This window comes from Monopterus albus, unplaced genomic scaffold, assembly GCF_001952655.1.
Source record: "Monopterus albus unplaced genomic scaffold, M_albus_1.0 scaffold214.1, whole genome shotgun sequence".
Lineage (NCBI taxonomy): Eukaryota > Metazoa > Chordata > Actinopteri > Synbranchiformes > Synbranchidae > Monopterus > Monopterus albus.
The window spans coordinates 1,643,438-1,660,188 of NW_018128094.1; the positions used below are offsets into that span (position 1 = coordinate 1,643,438).

The 16,751-nt window shown below is 39.7% G+C and overlaps 2 protein-coding genes across 14 annotated transcripts in view; one reads left to right on the top strand and one right to left on the bottom strand.

Moving 5' to 3' along the window:
* fat3a (FAT atypical cadherin 3a) overlaps positions 1 to 12,328 on the top strand; it is a 291,897-nt gene extending 279,569 nt beyond the window's left edge. For 7 of the 12 annotated variants that reach the window (XM_020619087.1, XM_020619092.1, XM_020619091.1 and 4 more), the window contains 5 exons: positions 1,369 to 1,522; positions 3,487 to 4,205; positions 6,326 to 6,439; positions 7,105 to 7,164; positions 11,024 to 12,328. In XM_020619087.1, coding sequence (XP_020474743.1) covers positions 1,369 to 1,522; positions 3,487 to 4,205; positions 6,326 to 6,439; positions 7,105 to 7,164; positions 11,024 to 11,655 — 1,679 coding nt within the window. In that variant the 3' untranslated portion in view covers positions 11,656 to 12,328. The remainder of the gene's footprint in view (positions 1 to 1,368; positions 1,523 to 3,486; positions 4,206 to 6,325; positions 6,440 to 7,104; positions 7,165 to 11,023) is intronic. The other 5 variants (XM_020619093.1, XM_020619098.1, XM_020619095.1 and 2 more) reach the window with 3 other exon arrangements.
* A 2,308-nt stretch (positions 12,329 to 14,636) lies between these two features.
* Positions 14,637 to 16,751, bottom strand: part of cuedc1b (CUE domain containing 1b) — a 51,530-nt gene continuing 49,415 nt past the window's right edge. For both annotated transcript variants that reach the window (XM_020619064.1, XM_020619063.1), the window contains exon 11: positions 14,637 to 16,123. In XM_020619064.1, coding sequence (XP_020474720.1) covers position 16,123 — 1 coding nt within the window. In that variant the 3' untranslated portion in view covers positions 14,637 to 16,122. The remainder of the gene's footprint in view (positions 16,124 to 16,751) is intronic.

Here is a 16,751-nt window from a genome sequence, read left to right on the forward strand (position 1 = left end):
CTGTAACGACTCAGTCGTTAATGGACATTGTTGGCCTTCTAAGGACTGAAACCACACCGAGGGGGATAAATATCTCCGACTCAACACCAGTCAGGCAGAACTGATGAAGCCTCTTGGATGAGAGGTGAAACGTCTTCGATCTAGAAATCCAAGTCCAGTTGATTTCCAAGGTTATTTTGGTTGCGGTTTACTATGACCTGGATGACTGAGAATCTGCACAGATATGTTGGTACATCAGAAAAAAAAATCCCAAGAATTTCTGTTGTGAAATTTTGATGGTCATTTTTATAGTTAATCATTTACTTAGTTGCAAAGAACATTAATTGATTCATCAATTCTGACTATAATTGCTATTTTCAGCCCTACATGTGTCTATTCAGTAGCATTCGGGTTGCGGTCTTCCATTTAAGGATTATGGAGGCCACTGTGCTCTTAGGAACCTTAAGTGGAGCAGAAATTTTTTTGTAACCTTGGCCAGATCTGTGCCTTGCCACAATTCTGTCTCAGCTCTTCAGGCAGTTCCTTTGACCTCATGATTCTCATTTGCTCTGACATGCACTGTGAGCTGTAGGGTCTTATATAGACAGGTGTGTGGCTTTCCTAATCACGTCCAATCAGTATAATCAAACACAGCTGGACTCAAATGAAGGTGTAGAACCATCTCAGGGATGATCAGAAGAAATGGTAACAAAGAGTGAAAAATTTAAGGGGGTCTGAATACTTTCCATACCCACTGTATACTCTTAAAAGTAAGACCAAAAATGTGTCATTCTGAGAATTCTTGCCCATTGAGGAGTGATTTCCTATGCTTAGAAGCTTGATATATATGGGCCCAGATCTCATGTGGATGAGAGGTTATTGCTGAGGAGCTGGGATTAACAGCTCATGTTTGAAATCTCCACACAGTGTGGGTAAAATGAAGGTTATCAGCTGCAGTAGCAATACGCAGAGCTCCCAGCAGAGGTGTGTGTGTGTTTGTTGTAAGGCTACAGTACCAGCAGGCCTCACTGACCACTGCTGTAAAAATCTCCACATATCACATGTTCCTCAAGAGAAAAGAATCATGGTCATTGTCGCAGCCGGTTACCATTTTACACAGCACTGTGGAAAGATTAGTGTGTGTCTATGATGTATTTTATACACACAATAAAAATTTTTAATTCTCAGTGTTTACTTTCAACAGTGATTTTATCTGGTTTGGGGAGCTTTGTCACATTTGTGCATATCAGAGCCACATTCTTTGTATGCATTGTGTACATATGTATTTCCATTATGTTGTGTGGATGTACTTGTGATTTCCCAAAGGTGTTTTGGCCATTGTTCAGAATTATTATTGAAGTCTGTTTCTTCCTCCTTTCTGTCCCCCAGGGTTCTCATGCAGCTGTAACCCCCAGTACACTGGAGGACACTGTGAAATGGAGATAACAGCATGTGTTCCCAATCCCTGTCAGAACGGTGGCGTGTGTAAACCCATCGGCAGTGCCTTCCTCTGCAGTTGTAGGAGAGGCTTCAAGGGCCCGATGTGAGTTTCAGTCCAAACACACAAAGGGCCAATTCATCTGCATTCTGGAAAAATATGTCTTGTTAAGCAACTCTAGCAGTATTTCTCCATGCAAATAGTTTTGGATGTATTTATCAAGGTTTGGAGGTATCTACCTCTAAGGTTTCTGCCTTCACCATAAAACATCAGAGGTGATGGCATTTAGATTGTACTGCTCACTAAGAAATCCCATTTCAAAAAAGCTGGGGTGGGTGGTAAAAAGCAGAAGTGGAAGTCTAGAGGTTTGAATGGGTTAAATTGTGTGAAAGCGGAAGAGGTGTAGTTCAGGTGAGGTCCCACTCCTGAACTTCAGATAATTACTTTATCTCCATTCTGTAGAGTATACAAAAAGGAGACAGCTGTGGGAAATACAGAAGAGTATTGGGGCCACTGCATACATTTTTTTTTAATTCTGACTTTTTTCTCAGAATTATGAATTTAAACTTAAACTTAAAACAGTTCAATGTTTTTGTCAAGTACAGAGCTCGATTGCAAGTGATGATCAGCCTAGCTTAGCATAAAGACCAGACATAGGGGAACAGCTAACCTGCCTCTGTTACCAGTTCATCTGTAGTAGTGTTGTTTAAATGAGAATGTTGTTTAAATATACAGGAATGTTGATATGACAGTTTGTGGTTTTAACAAGAGTAACATGCTGCAGTATGTCTTCTTTGAACAGTAGTGTATCTCTCCACCCAGTACTTCTTTGCAGTGTTCCAGCTGTAGCACAGATTTACAGGTTTGATCAGCAAGAACAGATTCTGGTTTTGCTCTCTGTACAGGTGCAGTAACAAACCTGGCCACTTTACTGTAACAACAAGACCCAGGAAGTTGCACACAGTCCCTGCAATAGTGATCTGTTAGTGCACAAATGAGATACAATGTGACCATTTGTGAGCATTAGAGAAGTGTACAGTATTTCATTCTAAGCTTGGGTACCCACATTCTGACTCTAGCTCTGTACTGATACCCATCATCTCATCTCAGAAAGAAAAACAACAGGCATATTTATCAAAATGTTGAACTTTTCCTTTAAGTTAATGCCCACAAAGACCAACCAGTATTCTTGTAGTAGAATAGTACTAGCAGGCCCTGGTTTTTGTGTGTGTACGTTAGATTGATTGGTTTGATTAAGCATAACTTTAAAATTTTACTGTATTTGAGCACAATATAAAGAAAAACAATGAAGATCTAAAAACTCAACTTTGACAAAGGGCTCATCTAAGACTTAGTTACAAAATCAGTTGTCAAGCTGGTAACCCTTGCATAGATTTGTGCAAAATCTTGCTTTCAGCTATAGTTTTGAGATTGGAAAAAGCATTTTATTCCACATGGCATGGCAGTACCATATACAGTATTCTCTATGTCTGTATATTCTCTATCACTTTGTTCCAGAGCTACACTGAAGTTCATCACTTCATTGTTTATATGGATGCACACCACACACTGTTCCATTAAATGCAAACTTTCAAACTGTCTTTCATACACACTTGTTGAAAATCCAGCATCCAACAGATTTGGCATCTTCAACAGCTCTGAGATCTTTAAAAGTTTAAAATTAGGTTTTGGTGCTTTGTGGAGTTTGTAATGATTCAACTACTGTAACAATTTGTAACTGAGGTTATGGACTTTTAAGAAACAGTTTTTTCCAAAACCAAGAACAAACTCTTTCATCAGTTCTAATTATTTCCACTCAGCTTCCACCAATCTTTGAATTTGTTAAAAGCTAAATGATGCTGTAAACTTGATATTCCACACACAGCATCTTAATCATACTGAGCCCACACTGGGTTTACTTCATCTGCAGTCGGTCCTCAGTGCATTTCTTCTTATTCTCACATCTTATGCTCTTTTGGAAGCAGTTAATGGAGCAATCTAAAGTTATTCATACACCATTACCTTACACCAGTCTCTTCCCCTCTTTCTCCCATCCTATTCTCCTGTAGCTGTGAAGAAGATGTGAATGAATGTGACCACGGCAATCCAGAGGGTGAGTGTGAGAACGGTGGCATCTGTGTCAACACTCACGGCTCCTTCTACTGTAACTGCACAGCAGGCTTTGTGGGCCAGCGCTGCAGCCTGCGGCCCGTCGTTGTCCCCGACATGCAAGCAGGTCACACTGTGGTTGGTAAAGAGGAGTTGATTGGCATCACTGTGGTGCTTTTTGTCATCATCACTCTCATCATCCTCTTCATTGCTTTTCGGAAGAAGGTTTTCCAAAAGAATTACTCGAGGAATAACCTGTCTCTAGTCCAGGACCCAGCTACCGCAGCACTCCTTAATAAGGCTAACGGTATTCAGTTTAAGACCCTACACTGCACACCAGGAGACCCTCTCAACCTGTACACAGAGCCAGCACTGGGACCCACCGTGGTGGGAGGGGGTGGGATGATGGGACCCCCACAGGTCCCTGTGAGGCCCATGGCATATACACCCTGTTTCCAAGGAGATCCACGGTCCACACTGGAGAAGATGGCAGATGGGCACAGTGTGGAGCATACAGAGATGAGCACCTTTCATCCAGAGTCCCCAAGGATCCTGTCAGGAACCTTGAGGAGAGGGGTGGTGGTGTGCAGCGTGGCCCCCAACCTACCACCAGTGTCGCCCTGTCGCTCAGACTGTGACTCCATACGCAAGAGCCCATGGGACAGTGATGAGGGTGAGTGTGAGTATAGCTGTTTTTCAAATATCTATTAAAGTTAGAACATGTTAGGGTCAATGAAGTGATATTGTGGTGATTCAGTATATTTATATGAGTACCATAGAGTACTTAATACATGCATTATGGAGCTATTTTGACTTGGTATCAGATTACAGACAAATGTATTATCAAAATAACAACTGTCCCTGCAAGATGTCATGAACATTTTTTGTTCTTGAATTAAAATTCAGAATATTTCCCTCCACTTCCTAGTTATATCAAATCTGCATGAAGGTACTGTACAGCAGTATTATAGCGGCCAATGGGCTATAGTTTGTGCATACATGGGGTGCTGTACCTGTGAGTGTAGGCTGAGCGCCAACTACAGACGTTATGCTGTAACGCATGCCAAGCTGTAGAACAAATGATGAAGAGTTGCCATGAAAGTGGCAACTTATTGCAGCACAGAGTGACACTTTGAATGACTACTACTTTTTGTGTCTTCAGTGGGCAATGTTAGCAGCAGTCCAGTAGCGGTTTTCATTTTTCAGTGGCTGCTAAATACTACATTTATGCAATATTGACTAATAATGTTATTATCATACTAATTAATTGAGCCTTTGTACCCTTAAATAATCATTTTGGAAGCTGGCCAGCTTTGTTCATTAGATGCACCTAATGCAGTGCAAAATATAAGTTGACTGTCTCATTTAAATAAGTTGCTTGAATATAATGCAGTTTGTTTTCATGTTAGATGGAGATGCATCAATATTCTTTGTTTTCCTCTTAAACACAACATTCTTTGACATACCTTTAACATAATTTAAAATGTTACCATTTTTAATATGGAAGTTCAGTCCTTACAAGGGATGTCCTGATCAAGGTTTTCGGTCCTTTAATAACATGTGTCTGCTGAATAATAATTATTATTGTAGACACAAGCTGCAGAATGCACACAAACCCAACAACAGAAAGCTTTCATTTAATTAGCAACAGCTGATGTGATTGGCTACTGGAGACATTGTCATTGTAAGCAGTGATGAAAGCTTCATTTGGCTAACAATGAGAAGCTGCTAGCTGAATATTTGTACATTGATCTGTTCTTTGAGAAATAAAAGATCAAATCAAATCAAATCAAATTTTATTTGTATGGTGCCAAATCACAACAAAAGTCATCTCAGGACACTTTACAAAGTAAGGTCTAGACCTTACTATTATCGCTATTATTACAGAGGGAAAACCCAACAAATCCCCCTTGAGCAAGCACTTGGCGACAGTGGGGAGGAAAAACTCCCTTTAACGGAAGATCAGATAACAGATTTGCTACTGTCAGAGCACAGTGATCCATATATCTTTCCAGTTGTCAGAACTCAGTCACATGCACCTAAACACTGCTGCACTGTAAAGCGTGACTGTTGTAAAGAAGAGCAGTTTTACAACAATAAGTTGGAATGGGCAAAACACTCCCTTGTTTGGCTGCTCAATATTCTATTATTTGCTGTTTGCAGTAATAATTGTGATTAGGAAATAAATACAGTTATGTCAAACTTTGCCCTAACTGATATAGTTAATATCTAAAATAGTGATGGAAAAGATGATAAAACAAATCATTTAAATGTACTCTATACAGGAAATAGCCACAGCCTCACTGTATAGGCGGTCACCTTCTAAAACTTGCCTTTTGCGTTTTTTTTTATTCTGTTACCCTCATGATACAGTATAATTACTGTAAATATAAGTAAACTTAGTAGTACAACCTGTACTTCTAAAGATTGCACAACACATAAGATTTAATAAGATAACTTTTACAGATGTGTGTGTGTGTGTGTGTGTGTGTGTGTGTGTGTGCTTCTTTTGTTTGGAATGTGTTGCAGGCATCAGGATTGAAGTGAGTGTTTATTTTGAACAAAGAAATTTGATGAGGTGTCACATCAAATAATGTGCTGCTGTATTGTTTTGAATGTAATGCAGGACACACATGATTTACACATCACTATTTTCAGTTTTAATTTTGATTTTACATATCGTCCCAACTTTTTCTGATCTGGGGTTGTATCATGAGCAGTACGCTTCAAAAAATATTTTTGTACACCTGTGTCTGTTCTGGAATCTGGCCCTCCTGACGAGCTGACCTCTGCCCATAGGTAAGATGGTTGACATGGGAGAAGAAGTCACCTGTTTCTCAGGGAGCAACAAAGGCAGCAACTCAGAGGTCCAGTCACTGAGCTCCTTTCAGTCTGACTCCTGTGATGACAATGGTAAGCCACCCCCCACCAAGAATAGTTCAGGTTCCTCAAAAGTCATTTTGAGCCTAAGGAGTTTTGAGTGGTTGCTGGTTGTGGCCATTGTGCTGGAGCTGTGTATTTGGTTTTGTGTTTCATTTTCATTGCATCATGCTGTTCTCACAAAACATTATTTGCAGTCCACAAAATTGATTTTTTTTCTTTTTCAGAATGATCATAATTCAACATGTCAGCTTTGTTTTCCCCAATCATCAGTAGAGTAAATATGTGAATTTTGCCACTGTCATTCCTGTGCTTGCTAAAGTTTGGCTGCTGTCTGTTACTAGACGAGAAATTGTGTGCACTAAATGACAAAAACAAGAAGAAATGTACTAGTGTTGGCTTTTTGCTTTTATATTGTTTTCTTTTTACATTCTTTCCTTCCTTCTTTATTTGTGTAAACTATCTCCATATATATGATGAACACTGTGTACAAATTGCCCCAGACATCAGAATCAGAAAGGAGTCTGACTGTGTCAGAGGGAGACCAAGTAATCCTCCCAACATGCAGGACTGACTGTAGTACCAGTCATGAGCAATGCCACAGGCATGAGGAGACACCCCTGACCAACACCATGAGTATTTTTCACTTTGAATGATTGTATTTCAAACCTTATCTCCTCCTTTTTTCCTTCCACAAGCCTCCATAGTGACGGTCATTCGACTGGTTAATGATGCAGTCGACACAATCGAAAGTGAAGGTACCATGTCTCATCCCCTTTGTGTCTCTCCTCTCACTCTTCCACTCTCTTATCTCAGTCTTGTCATTGCAGTATCTCTGCTGAAAGAGATATCAGTTTTATACTTAAGTCAAAGGCACTCTCACTTTGTGTTACATACTGTACCGCTCAGTAAGTGAACAATTCTGGGAACTGAACATAGATTTGATCCCAACATGTCAAGACTTATGTTTTCAAATATTTCTTTTATCAGACATTCTCACATTCAGTGGTTAGTCAGTCCAACCCACTTCCAGGTTAGCTTCTGTTCCACTAGCTCTAGTTTTCAGTATAGTCTTTATAAAGGCTGTGATAGCGAGCCATGTTCCACTGAGAGCCAGCAGTCTGCATGTTTTGATTCCAACTGATCCCCTCAGTAGTTCAATTCACCTCCCTTCAGATCAGTGACTTGAGGCTTTGGTTGGTATGAAAACCTGCATATTTATTGTTGGCCAATCATTGATTTATCTTGGATAAAATGATAAGCGTCTTGTTCACATTTTTACATACGAGTTCCAAAATATCTACAGGGAAGTAGAAGGAAATGCTGGGAGGGATAGGTGAGCTATAACAAAATTAGTGGGGTCACAACAGCAGCCCTGTTAATCAGGACTGAAATAATTAGAAACCTCCACTTAAATATCAAGAATTTTACATGGCTATAATTACAGAAACACTTTGGGCTGTGGAACGGGCTCGGTGACTGCTTGTGTGTCATTTTGAGTATGTGTCATTTGGCAGCATTTTACAACTTTGGGCTTCTCTGGAGCTCATGCAGTTTTTCTGCATGACTTTGTATTCAAACTATAAGTGCTAACTGGCAGGCATGCTTTATAGCTAATAAGTGATGTTAATTAGCATTCAATGTAATATGGCCTATCAAATTGATAAGATTAGTTTTGAGTTATATTCCCAGACTACACTGCTTCTTCAATCATCACTCGCACTAACCTGCTTAATGTTCCCACTACAAACTCCCAACTTTTTTTTTGGCCACAAAAGATCAAACAGACCAGCTAAGCAAAGAAAGTGTAGAGGAGAAAAGAGCTGGCTCCAAGTGAATGAGCACTAGATACAGTGTCTGTTATTGTGACCAGAACATAATGCGTGTGTCCAATGGGCATACAGCTTAATGGCCTCATCACAGTAGCATTTAAAACTGTGAGATTTTGAGACAAATCGGTTTATTTCTGTGGAATCACAGCACTCTCAGATCTTCTCACAGGGGTGAAATAAATCAGGTCAAATCTTTTGCATTTAGCTAAAATTTGGTGAACTTTGACAAGTAAATTCCTTCTGTTCATCAGCACCAAACTGTATCATTTGTTGACATTTAATGACTAGCAACTGAGTTAGTTAGCTTGTGAACTAGCAGTTAGCTGCCAGCTATCTTGCAGGGATGCTGTGACTAGAACTGGAATGTAAGTTAGTGTGTCAGCTACAGTAGTTCAACTAGCCTCTGGAATAGTCATTAAGTCACAGTTTTCATTACTATCTTCATGAGACGGTTTCTGGTGTGATTAGGTTTCTATATCAAAGGTATTAAAAGGCATGTTTTTGACCACTAGTATGAGCATGGAGCTAGTTTTTTTGAGTGGGTCCATGTTTTTGCTCTTGTACAGATACATGTGGGTGAGGTGATACAAAGTTTTGTCAGTGGTTTCACTCCAATCCATTAGTCTACTGGTGAGAGTAATGAATCAAAAAATGTAATAATGCACCAGCAGAAGGCTGCAAGCAACTAGACATAGGTGTAAAAAATGAGAAAGGAAAATCAGACCATGGAGTCATACAGTGAGCTTTGGTGTATCACAAGGAATGTAAACAACTTTAGAAAACTCCACACAGCAGCTTAATTCCTAAAGCTACCACTTTTCTCATCCTTCTGTAGGGAAGCCAGTTAGCATAAAATTAGCTGCACTTTCTGTGCAATAGTCGGAGCTCTGAATCTATAGCCAACATCTAACCTCCATCTTGCTCCACCATCAAAACACCATCTACAAGCAGATGGGCATGAGATTTATTTTCTCAGTCATCTGTCAGGAACTTAGTCGTGTGCTGAGAGTCTATCTAAAAACAAAAAAAGTCTTCTCATGCTACTCTTCTCTGACTGAAATTATTTTGTCTACCTCCTGTATCTTTTCTCCACTGTGTAAACTCAGCTATACTTTCAAAATTCCATTCTTTGTTAGTAGTCAATTTCAGAGCTTTGTTGTGTGTATGTGTGATTTGGTGTGACGTCCCACCCTGCACCCCTTACCAGAACCACTCAGGATGCTGATTTATCAGCCCAGGGGATTCACTCTAAACCCTGCCATTCACCTGCCCTTTTTGCCTGTCACCATTCTGCATCCCACAGTGCCTCTTTATTTGGATTTTTATCTCCATCCCAGTGATGGTGCTGTACCAGTTGCTTGATTAGGCTGTTATGGTCTCAGTCTTCCTATGGTTTGTGTTCTGCTTTGATGCATGGGTTTCTTTTTGTTTGATTTGCCATTGCTTGCAATTTAACTTCACTCACTATTTGGTTTTAAATGAAATCTGCCTTCAAGTAAATTAATCTAGGGAGTTCTTGGTAGATGGCCTTTTTGGTCAGTCAAACCTTGAGCTGAAAATCATCATTCATTCAGAGTCACTAGAGTGTTGGCTCCAGTGCTCAGTGCTAACACCTTAGCATAACCGAAATTGGATCAATTTCATTTTATTGTAGACTATGCTATAATGGGTCAACAAGTCTCTCCCTTTCCAAAGTCTCCAAAGGAAATTGAGCCATGTTTTGCTTGAATTGGCCGCTGACATGCCCAACAAGCCCTCATACCTAACAAAATTGTTTATCATTGCCTTCCAGAAAAGCCCATACTGCAAGATCCAAAATATGACTGATCTACCACTATTATGGTTGCAGTTTTGTTAAGTTGATTAGGCAACTTAAACCATTTGGTTAAAGTTGGTGAGGTTGTGGTCATGGTTAAAAAGAAATTAACTCTGACTGTTAGTAACAGACAGCATGTGAACTGTAGTCACCCATTTCACAGTCAGATACCCAACCATCCCCCACCACCAACCATTGCTAAACTACAGTCTCACACTACTTCTGTTCTAGCTTCTGAAGCAGAACAGGCATTGGGTGTTTCTCAGTTCTATTATAAGATCATTCCTATATCCTTGGTTAACATGGGAGTCGTTCTGATCAAAATAGTGGTCCTTATAAGAGACTTGAGAAACACCCATTATCTGTAGGACTGCATAAGATCACCTGTTTGGAAAATGGAACCATAAGATGACATTAGAACAACTGTTAATATTCTGCTGAGGGTTGTCTTGCTGTTTGTTGCGGAATATTTACTGCACCTATTTTCATGGGGTGCCTAAATGTTAGCAGGGTGCATCAGAGTCGGCAACCCACTGATGACAGATTTTTTTGCTACACTGACCAACAGGAAAATCTCCCACATATTTGGAGTACTCTAACATTCAGGATCAAATGTTAATATTTGTTTTTAAGCCCTTCAGCATGGCTTAAGAGCTGCAATTGTTTATGATGACATCAGCATGCTGTGACACTTGTGACCCTGACCCTGAAAGGTACCTATTATGCATGTCACATTCCCTCCAAAGACCTAATGTGTTTTCTGCCCTTGACATGTACTTGACCTTCACCACCTAATGTGTATTGTTGATGTTAGTGAGTCTAAGGTGCCTGGAGCACACTGAAGGCATGTCTGCTGCACAGCTACACATGGTGAAGACCAGTTTGTTGGCTGAGCCGCATGGGGACTGTTGATTCTTACCATTTTCACAGTGCAGATTGGTACTAACCATCTCCTCTTCTACTATCCAGCATATCACTGGGATACGTCAGACTGGATGCCAAACACCAGACTGTCAGACATTGAAGAAGCACCGGGATACGAGGCAGGTCCTGGCAATGAAGTAGAAGGCTCAGCCCCCTGCCATGGAGGAAGCACCCGTGAACTGGAGTCAGACTACTACTTGGGGGGCTACGACATTGACAGCGACTACCCCCCTCCCCACGAAGAGGAGTTCTTGAGCCAAGATCAGCTGCCACCTCTGCTGTCAACGGGTGAGGACTATCCTGAGCCCTACACGCCACTGCCTGCCAACCCACCAGTGTCCAAGGAGAGCACCCTGAGTTCTGGCAGTACCGGGTGTCAGCATGGAAGGCCACACTTCCATCCCAGCCAATACCTGCCTCCCCACCAATTGCCACTTGGGGACCTGCTGCATGGGGACTTCAGCACTCCACTAAGTGGAGAAACCCCAGGAAATGGGGACACTGATGACTCTGTGTCACAAAATATGCGATTGTCTGTTGGTGCATCATCAGCCTCGGACATGTCAGCCACTTGCGGGCTGGATGATTCTGAACATGGCAGTGACTTTGACAGTATGGACGAGCTTTGTCGTGGGGTGACCATCATCACCGATTCACAGCAGCAGACTGAGGTGTGAGTGACTGACCAGTATAGGGCTGTGTGAGGTGTATATTGGGTCAAATGGAATATAATATAAATGCAGATGGAAGGAGATGCACAAACTGATGTTATCACAGGGGAAGATTTGCTTTGTCAGCTGCTCGGTACTACCAGAACAATATACTATAAGAATGACCTAAAAACCACGAATTGAAAACCTAATTTCTCTTGGTTTAAGTACTGTCCTCTAATGCAACTGTTAAGAAATGTGTGTTAAATTTTTGCAGTACCATAAACGACAAAATCAGCATGCTGTCAGTCCTGTCCCCACAGTGCAGAACAGACAGAAGTGTCCTTTCTCTTCCAATAGGGAGTCATTTGTAATGTGAAAAGCACAGGATAGAGAATGTGAATAAGAGGGTCTAATTCACAACAGGTCAAAAATTTACAGAAGTGGTAGAGAAAATTAGAAAAAGAGAAGGGACAACCACGTATGTAAATTAAAGGGTTGTTTGGTTCCCTGCTCCTGCACAGAAGCCCACTGGACCACTTCTTTATAGAAAAGACACAAATCTCCATTTTCCTTTTACCTCCTTAGATTTGTAAACTTTGTAGCGCTCCAAGCTTGTACAGACTTTGTAAAATAGTTTGACCTTGCTGGTAAATAAGTATGAAAAATGGTTTTGGCCACATTTCTAAAAGCCATTTCTCAAAAATGATTTATGAAGTGCATTTAACAGCATTCCTTTTTAAACCAGACATGAGACATAAAATAAGAGCTGCTGTATTTGCTAATGTATTTTAAGTCCAGTTATCTCAAGATCACAACCAGACATACTTCTCTCCAGATGACACAGTATTTAAATTTCACTTTCTTGGATAAACATTTAATTTAATATTACCCTACTGTTTGAAAGGGATCTGGACTTAAGACTGCCAGTTATTGTAAAACATGAATTAAGAAGCTAATGCCAATTCATGCAAGTGTGATATCAGAGCTCTGAAATAATACTATGCTCTACTTTGCTAGACCTCGTAATTGAGAATTATAATAATGTCATATTTTTTCTTTAGTAAAGTTGTATGTTAGCAACCACAGCCACTCTTAGCTTCAGTCATTTTGTTTTGTGGAACTGTTTTATCTGTGTTGCACTAGTGATTTGATGTTGGCTTGTCATGATGTTTTGAATGAAATTTTGTGCTATATTCAGAAACCCTACAGGCTGTCATCATAATTGTTTTCTTTGTTGGTTATTCAAAGGTTCAAAGGACAGGCTTTCAGGTCAAACCATGCTTCAGCCATGCTTTGTTGATTTCCTCAAGTTAAGTTGCAGTAAACACATTCTTTTCTCCTGTCCCTCTCAGTACACTTGTGCGCAGTAGGCATATCCTTACCAGCTGAAGTGCATTCAAATTAACACAGCTGCAGCTGGGCTCATTTACACCGTCAATGTTAGTAAATATGCCGCCAAAATGAAAAACCGCGGTGCCGCAATGTTTTCCACACCTGATGGTGATTTGTGACAGGTTTAGTAAATATCCCCCTTGTGCTCTCAGCTGATGCCCACCTGTCACACCATTATTCCAAAATGTCCATGACGGGCAGACCCATTTTTAATGACATTGCATTCCAGTGTTTTCTGTTACTTCATGCATCTTCACCACATCTGTAGATTAAAGTCAAACCCTTATCCAAGTCACTAATGGTCTCTGGCCTCCAGAGATCTGGCACATCCGCCTGCTTCAGATAGTCACTGTATTCTATTATAATCTGCCTGATCCACTCAGGCATGCAGCTCCTTTTTTTTTTGTTTTTTGGAAAAGATGTATGTTGTGTTTAAATCTCTGTACAGTGTACATAGCTAGGTTGTTAAAATGCAGATTCTGTAGATATGAAATTGTATTCCTGAACTGCCTTTAAGTTTTTGTTAGACTGTTTGATGTAAATGTGGACACTAAAAGACTATGGAATATCAATTATTTTCACATCATTCCTCATCTGTCACTGACTTTGCTCAAAGTTCTTTTTAATCTTTTAGCATTGCTTAATTCCACATGAATGCCAGTTCAATATTATACAGTAGATGAATTTTGCACAGTATTAACTCCAGACACTACTTCCCAGAAGATGGGCTTTTCTTGTATTTGTTGATTCCTTGCAATGACAAACTTTTTGTACATTTCTTTCATCTGGAATGTTTTGATGAAATTGTAATGGTTTTTTCATGTCTGTCTGACATTAGGCAGCATCAGAAATATGTCCCCTATCTACAAGAAACAGAGTACAAAGTGAGTGCTGTTTTAAAAGCTTTTTTTTAACTCATTGCAGAAAATAAAAAAGTTCTTGCTCATCATGTCAACTGTCCTTAATTCTGAGATAAATCCATCACAGCAGTTTACTAGGTGTCATGGTAAACACCTGATAATAGTTTGCCTTGTGCAATCTCACATATCTGACATGCTGTTGTACTTAAAGAGCCCATGTAGTGTCCACAAGTCCAAAGTAGACATTTTGGAAGTGATGTTTTATTCTAAGGGACTCCGAATATCAATTAACACATTAGACTGATTCTAGGCATTGAGAGCAGCCAGAAGACTGCCACATGCAGAACTGCTCCCTTCACACTCTCTCCTTATCAGATGGAGATCCCACGTCCTGTCTCTAGAGGCCCCAACCCCCTCTCTCACCTCTGACCTGAGACAAAGTTCCACTTAGCTCAAACCAGTCCAGGACTTTTGGTTCCCCCTTATCTGATCAGTTTCCAAGTAACTAAACCCAGGAATGTGAAAGGAACCTCCATTAACCCCACACAGAATAGAGCAAAGGCTTGTATTATTTTTGGAGTAGAACCCTCCATAGCTGCATCCTGTGACCTGCGTTTCCCTCTGCTGGTCTGCCATGTTCTGGTAGGTTGCTAGGTTTCTGCACATTGCACTAGAAATCACCCAGTTGTTTCAAAAACAAAACATAACTTCTCAGTATCTAGAAAAATGCAAATATTTTATTTAAAAGTTGGAATTTTGAGTCATCTGTCTCAAGTCTATGTTGTCTCAAGCCATAAATTCCAAGTCAAAGTCAAGTCTTTTACCAGCATTAGTCAAGCAAGTCTCAAGTCCTTAAATTTGCAACTTAAGACTGTCAAAGCAGGTCATGTGGCCTGAGGCCCTCACTTCCACTATTATCAAATTGATCCATTCATTCAGCCATTCAACCAAAGTGAGAGTGTTAAATGAATTCATGCATAACATTGTTTAAATGTATTTTCCCAACCTTGAAGATGCCTGCTGGTTTACCACCATTACCACACTTTGAAAATTGAAGGCTGGTAATTCAAATAACTTGGTATCATGCTCAGTATTTCAGGAGCGCAACTGAAAAAATAATACTCAGGCTTGACAACCAAATGGTGCTGTATAGAACCAAAAATCTCCCATCTCTCACATCATCTTTTCAAATGACTCATAATTGATTTTTTTTCACCAAAGTGATTTTTTTAATATTAGATGTTTGTGAATTGCATATGTGATCCTAAATCTGAGTCATACCAGTGCTACAGTGTATACAGTGGAGACTGATACATATCACAACTATGTATGTGAAATAGCAACACAAGAAGATTGAATCTGTCTTTAAAAAATTGAGAAATTGAGCATTAAGGCCAGTAATGTGAACATAGCCTCATTTGTTTCAAGCACAGTTGGGCTTTAACAATATCAAGACTCCTTGTTAGCCCTTTAAAACTTAGTGAGAAAGATCATTTGTCCTTTATAAGTACTATATTTCTTCATAGGTTTTCTAATCACAACTTCTACCTGTGCAGCTGTGCTATTAGTGGTGCTACAACAAACTGTATGACACGGTTTTCACCTTACCAAACAAACGAAACTAGTAAATCACTCCAAAAACTGCAGCATTGAAGTCAACTGCCCAAACATGCTTTTCTAAGAACACAGTCTTTTAAACTGGTTAATATGGCCATGGACACCTGAAAACTGGGTTGTCACAGCTTTAATGGCTACAATATCTTGACACATAATAATTAGGATACATAACCTCTGATGTTTAAAAACAGGAAAATATTACCATTTGATTAAGAAACATGTTTTAAAAAAAACTCTACATGGCTTGTATATAAGGGACATGTACTCACTTTGGATTTGAAATGCTCAGCCTGAAACTAAGTTCATATGGCAAGTCCATAACAACGCTAGTATTTTTCTCAGGTATTCAAAAGAAGCAGTTAACAAATACTGTTAAGTACTAAAGCCTTTCTTTTACATTTTAAATTATATAGAAAAAAATAATACAGAGATAACACATGTATAGACAGCAAACAGTCTGTTTCTTCTCTCTGGGAAGAGGGTGGCTCAACTTGTAGCTGAGCCTTCTATTGAGTGGTTTGAATTGGGATAGGTTGAGGAGGTGGGAACAGAAGGAGTTGTTAGACCCACTGGTGATGCTGCTGTCATCATGGTAACCCTGATATGGTGCAGCATACAAAGATCTGAAATGCACAAGAGAGTCTGGATAATTAAGGTTTCTATCCTCAAATTAAACAATGAATGAAGACATTGTGCCTTATTTAGAAACTTCTGGAAGTGGCAGTGCTGGCTGACAGAACTAAAAGCATAGTAATCGAGTGTCTGATAAATTGGAAAAGAATGACATTTGTATTTTTTGTTTAGTAAGAGGAAGAAGGCAGAGAAGTGGGAAAAGATGGCTAGAATATGCATTTAATTCAGACATAGCCAAAGTCAGAAAGTTCAATTGTTTTGTTATAACTCAAATTTTATTGACTGTGGAGACATGCACACCTTTCTTTTACCATTAGATCACCTTCCAGTCTATTTACTGGTGACATTTTTTATTTCCTTACAAGATACCACACTCCCTACTAAAGCTTAAGTGAAGCCAATAACGTTTTTGATGAGATCAACCTCAGGGGCAGGGACACGATTACACCATCAATCCAGCAATTAAACAATGGATGTTCCTTGACAAAATAAATGTACTCTTGGTAACTGAGACAGAATAAATCTGCATGCAGTAACAATGTGAAACGCTGTTCAAATTTTAGAAAGTGCATGGACATCATAAAAGAATTGATTAGTTAGAAGGAACTTAACACAGTT